Source organism: Papaver somniferum, unplaced genomic scaffold (assembly GCF_003573695.1).
Source record: "Papaver somniferum cultivar HN1 unplaced genomic scaffold, ASM357369v1 unplaced-scaffold_33, whole genome shotgun sequence".
Taxonomy (NCBI): domain Eukaryota; kingdom Viridiplantae; phylum Streptophyta; class Magnoliopsida; order Ranunculales; family Papaveraceae; genus Papaver; species Papaver somniferum.
Window position 1 is genome coordinate 734,149 of NW_020644373.1, and position 4,744 is coordinate 738,892.

The following is a 4,744-nucleotide window of genomic DNA, read 5'->3' on the forward strand; positions in this document are numbered from 1 at the left end:
GCACAATGAACACTGATTCAGTCATTCACCGACCTCACCAGATGAAATAATACTCGAAATGTGTGAATTCCATGTTTAATAACTGAACAGAAGAGCACCAGCGGATAACACGATAGCATAAACCAGCTTCTATGAAAATCAGAATTCCACAATTCAAGCAATAAATGAGTTAACAAATAACAATACCAATGCATAGCATTTAAATCTTACCTCTACGTGGTATGAAAAGTGTATAAATACCTTATTTTGCGCCCTCTAATTAACACCACCAAGTCGTTTGCAGCAACTAAATCCTCATAACTCAAAGCTTCCATTAGCTAGTTCTTTGCATCATCCCAGAATGGCACCCACTCTTGAGGAAGTGACCACAAAGACTGGAATGGTCGAGATTGACCCAAAGAAAGGGTTGGCAACTAAGGCTACACCAGAGAACATATTGCCAACAGAGGAGGCAGCAATGGTGGAGAAGACTATGGCTGAACCAAAAAAGAGCAGCAGTACCAATGGTGACCAGGCAGTGGTGAAAGATACTGCTACAGGAAATGCACCAAAAATTGATGCTGTTCAGGAAGAAAACAATGAGGTTTCCAAAGATCAGAATCCAACTGCTGAAGGGTCTGAAGCTAAGAGCAGTGGTGATGTTGTGGTCAAGGAAGAAATGAAGACGAAAGAAGAGAACGTACCTGCCCAAACTGAACCAAAGACGGGTGTTTCTTTCCCTGTTAGGCTGGATGATGGTAAACAGTTGGATGCAGTTGGTATGAGGAAGAAGACCATTCTTGGCCTTGGCATCAAAATCTATGGCTTTGGTATGCCATAGATTTCACAACTTAAATTACATTTCATATATGTATACACACACACATACATCGAAGTTACATTTCTTGTGGATAGTAACATTTCACAACTTAAATTACAACTAAAGTTCCAAACCACGTTTTCTCGTCTTATACGAAGTGAATAAGAGAATTTATTCTTTCTAAACCTCCTAGTGTTTTCTATGTATGCTACGCAGGGATGTACGCTGACAATGATAAACTTAAGGAGATTCTCAGGTCGAAGATAGGAACTAAGGCTCCATCAAAACCATCAAAGGAGATGTACCAGTTGGTAATAGACAGTGATGTGGGGATGATGGTGAGACTAGTCATAGTCTTTGGTAGCCTCACTATGAACATGGTGAAAAAGAATTTCGATGAAGGTCTTGGAGGATCCATTAAGAAACTCAACGGTGGTAAAAAGAACGATGAGCTCACAAACAAGTATGATGCTCGCTTTTTACTAAATCTTTTTAAACTGGTAGCGGCAAAAACATTCTCTTGATTTTGTTGTCTCTTTTTTTGAAGGGTCATGGGTGCCGCATCAGATGACATCAAGCTATCAGCCGGTTCAGTAATTGAAATCACTAGGCTTCCAGGATTCATTCTTGAAACAAAGGGTACTTAACAATGGCTATATCGAATTTAAAATGTTCATGTTTTCTGTCAATACCTTTCTAACTTTGTTTGTTGGATGTGGTTTTGCACTGTGCAGTGAAGGATGAAGTGGTGAGCAAGGTAGAGAGCGAGCTGCTATGCAGGGCATATGTCCATATGTACTTGGGAGATGATCCCTTCGACAAGGAAGCAAAAGAAAGATTTGGAATGTCTTTGCTATCTATGTTCTGATTGATTAATGACGACGGAGCCCGCTTTTAGCTTATTTATCAATCAGTATCTAGCTAATTCTTAGGATTAATAATTACTATTAATAAGAAGTTACTGAAATCCCACTTTGTAGTAGTGATGATGTACGGTAACTAATCAATGCAATCATATATGGTCGCACTGAAACTAATAAGAAACAAGGATTTTTATCTCCCTTTTATCTACTACTAATTAGTTTAAACTTTCTACTTGTTGGTTGGTTCTTTGTATAACTTTCATTTGACCAGTATTATGGTCACACTTCCATTATCCGGTTCACAAGATGATCACATTGTAACAATGTCTTTGCAAAATGGTCATTTGTCCGTTAATTTCCTTCCACCGTTGACTCAGACATTGCAACTACTAATTGTCCCTAAAATATGGTTTAAGATGCTTACATGGCATATGGACCCCTAGGTTTGACAAGGCTTCCTGGATACATTCTTCAAACGAAGGGTAATTATAGTGTTAATAACCAATTACATTGGCTGTTGTTCTTGCATGATCGATTGATTTCCCTGACAGTTGATTTTTCTGAATAACTGGTGAGCTTCTCTGCAAGGCCTACTTTCATATGTACCTAGGAGACAAAGCTTTCGACGTGGATGCCAAATTAAGAAAGATTTGGACAGTCACTACTATCCCTATTCTGATCAAGTCTTCCATCCGTTATGTAAACCAAAATAGCTTCATTTGTTTCATACCATCTTATTTAGTCCAATGCATTTGTGAAATTAAACTGAAGTCTCAGTTAAAATTTTTAGGACCATATATATGTATATCTTGTGGCATGGTTTTTGCTAAAGTAAAACCACATTTTCTCTTTAAATTGTAGTATTACACCTTTTGCTAGCTGAGGTTAACGTGTGGTCTACACAATAATGTGTGCATTCACTGCTATTGATACTTCTTAGGACCCACAATATTTGCCCATCTCCAACCGAAAGTAGAGTAGAAGCTTTAAACATATCACATTTAATGATATATACGTATCCAACAGTCTAAGCTCCCAACTAACACCAGAATTTCATTCTAATTACACTGACATAGGCACCTATTTATCAGCTTCTCAATCTCCAAAATATCCAACGGAACCCACTGTCCTTGAAGTGGCTACAAATGTCACAGGAATCTTTGAAATGGAACCGGAGACTGCAAACTCGACTAACCATCAGGCATCGACGGGCACGGAGAATGAACACAATACCAGTAGTCATAATATTGTTAATCAGACAGCAAATGACAACCCCGGAGAGGCTTTATCAAACACCGATGAATGGGAGGTTGGTGTTGCTGCAGCGAAAATTGTCAATAATCAGGTTATAGATAAGGAAGAGAATATTGTTGAATTTCTTATCGAACCCCATACTGGTGTTTCCTTCCTTGTAAAACTTGATGATGGAAAGGAGTTGGCTGCAGTAGGTTTGAGGAAGAAGTCTTTCCTAGGAATCGGTATTAAGATATATGGATTCGGTATGTATTTCAAACTTGCGCGCACACACGTACAAGTCCTTTGTTAAGCTCCGTTTGCTGTTTAATGTGCAGGGATATATGCAGAAACTGAGAAACTTAAGGAGCTTCTAAGATCTAAGATAAATGAAGTTTACCTTGCTGCTGCGAAACCAACAGCAGAGATGTATCAGATGGTAATAGACAGTGATGTAGGGATGGCTGTGAGACTAGTTCTCGTCTTTCCTGGCATCACTATGAGCATGGTTAGAAAGAATTTCGATGAAGGGCTAGGAGCATCCATAAAAAAACTCAATGGTGGTGAAGAGAATAATGAACTTACTAACATGTACACCTCTATCAACTCTCTTTCTCTAATCACACAATTACTTTTAAGAAATTGAATCTAAACATGACTTGTAACTGCTGCTACCAGGGTTATGGGTGAAGCTTCAAATGAGATCAAACTACCAGCTGGTTCTGTAATAGAAATAACAAGACTTCCGGGATACATTCTCCAAACAAAGGGTATAGAGAATATTATTAATTTGTTCTCTCGTGTGCTTAATTATTTGCTACATGTTCATATATATATATATATATGGCTATACCGAACACATGAACATTATTAGCTTAAATACTTCCTTTTGTCTGTTTGTTTGTATGTTTCCGAAATGATTTAGTGAAGGATGAAGTGGTGAGCAAGGTAGAGAGTGAATTGCTCTGCAGGGCCTACTTCAACATGTATTTGGGAGATGATGTGTTCGACATGGATGCAAGGGAAAGGTTCGGGCGTATCTTTCCTAGGGAAAAATATGTATGAATCGCAAGTATCAACATTACGTACTCAAGTTTGTAAAAGCCTGTATTCTACGCTGTCAAATTAAGTTGCGAGACTCTTCTAGTTGAATCTCATATCTGTTCCAGTAAATGGATCATTCTTTGTCGATTATTTGAAACAAAACAAGTGGTAAAACATCAAGGTGAACAAATTTGTGATACAAAATCTCCGGCCATATTATTTTTTACAAAGGAAAACCATTTGAGAAAAAAATGGTACAAAAACCCAATTTCCTTTTATAATGTATAAATTTAGTTTTTAATAATTTTGTAAATTTCCTCAATTGGCCTTCTGTATATATTATATGTGTTCTAAAAGAAAACTTTGGCGGAAGAAACATTTAGAGAGAGAAGAAGATATCTTCTCCAAAAAAATAAGTATCACAGAAAATTCGAGGTCTTCTTTTTATATCTTCGTGTTTTTCTTAGTTTCTAGGGTTTCAATTCAAACACGCAAAGATTCGAGATCTTTTCCTGCTGATTTCATCATTTAGAGAGTAATTTTAGGTTCAAATTGATTGAATAAATTTTGAGATCTAGTATTTCCATCCAATTTAATTGAAGAAGAGAAAATAAGAGAAGCTACAGTCTCAGTTTATCCGAGAGCTGGTTTTAACAGTTTAGTTGAGATTATATCTCAACTTGATTTATCAATTTAAATTGCATCTCGAGTTGAAGAATCCAGTCGAACAATCCTTCGTATTGATCATCTTCAGATTAAGCTATTTGTAGTATTTGGATCATTCATCAGCTCAATTGAATTTTCA

The 4,744-nt window shown here is 37.1% G+C and overlaps 2 protein-coding genes across 4 annotated transcripts; both read left to right on the top strand.

The window, feature by feature from the left end:
• The first annotated feature begins 340 nt into the window (after window positions 1–340).
• On the top strand, window positions 341–1,667 carry LOC113341998 (fatty-acid-binding protein 1-like). The gene is made up of 4 exons (XM_026586669.1): window positions 341–809; window positions 1,016–1,262; window positions 1,347–1,438; window positions 1,534–1,667. Exons 1-4 carry the CDS (start codon window positions 341–343, stop codon window positions 1,665–1,667), a joined length of 942 nt encoding a protein of 313 aa, XP_026442454.1.
• A 1,077-nt stretch (window positions 1,668–2,744) lies between these two features.
• On the top strand, window positions 2,745–4,385 carry LOC113341992 (fatty-acid-binding protein 1-like). Of its 3 annotated transcripts, none has more exons than XM_026586666.1 (4): window positions 2,745–3,161; window positions 3,234–3,486; window positions 3,574–3,665; window positions 3,826–3,968. In XM_026586666.1, exons 1-4 carry the CDS (start codon window positions 2,828–2,830, stop codon window positions 3,828–3,830), a joined length of 684 nt encoding a protein of 227 aa, XP_026442451.1. In that variant the 5' UTR covers window positions 2,745–2,827; the 3' UTR covers window positions 3,831–3,968. The 3 variants fall into 3 exon arrangements, with proteins under 3 accessions (XP_026442451.1, XP_026442449.1, XP_026442450.1); XM_026586664.1 differs by having other exon boundaries at window positions 2,751–3,161; window positions 3,821–4,385; XM_026586665.1 differs by having other exon boundaries at window positions 2,751–3,140; window positions 3,821–4,385.
• The last annotated feature ends 359 nt before the right edge of the window (window positions 4,386–4,744 follow it).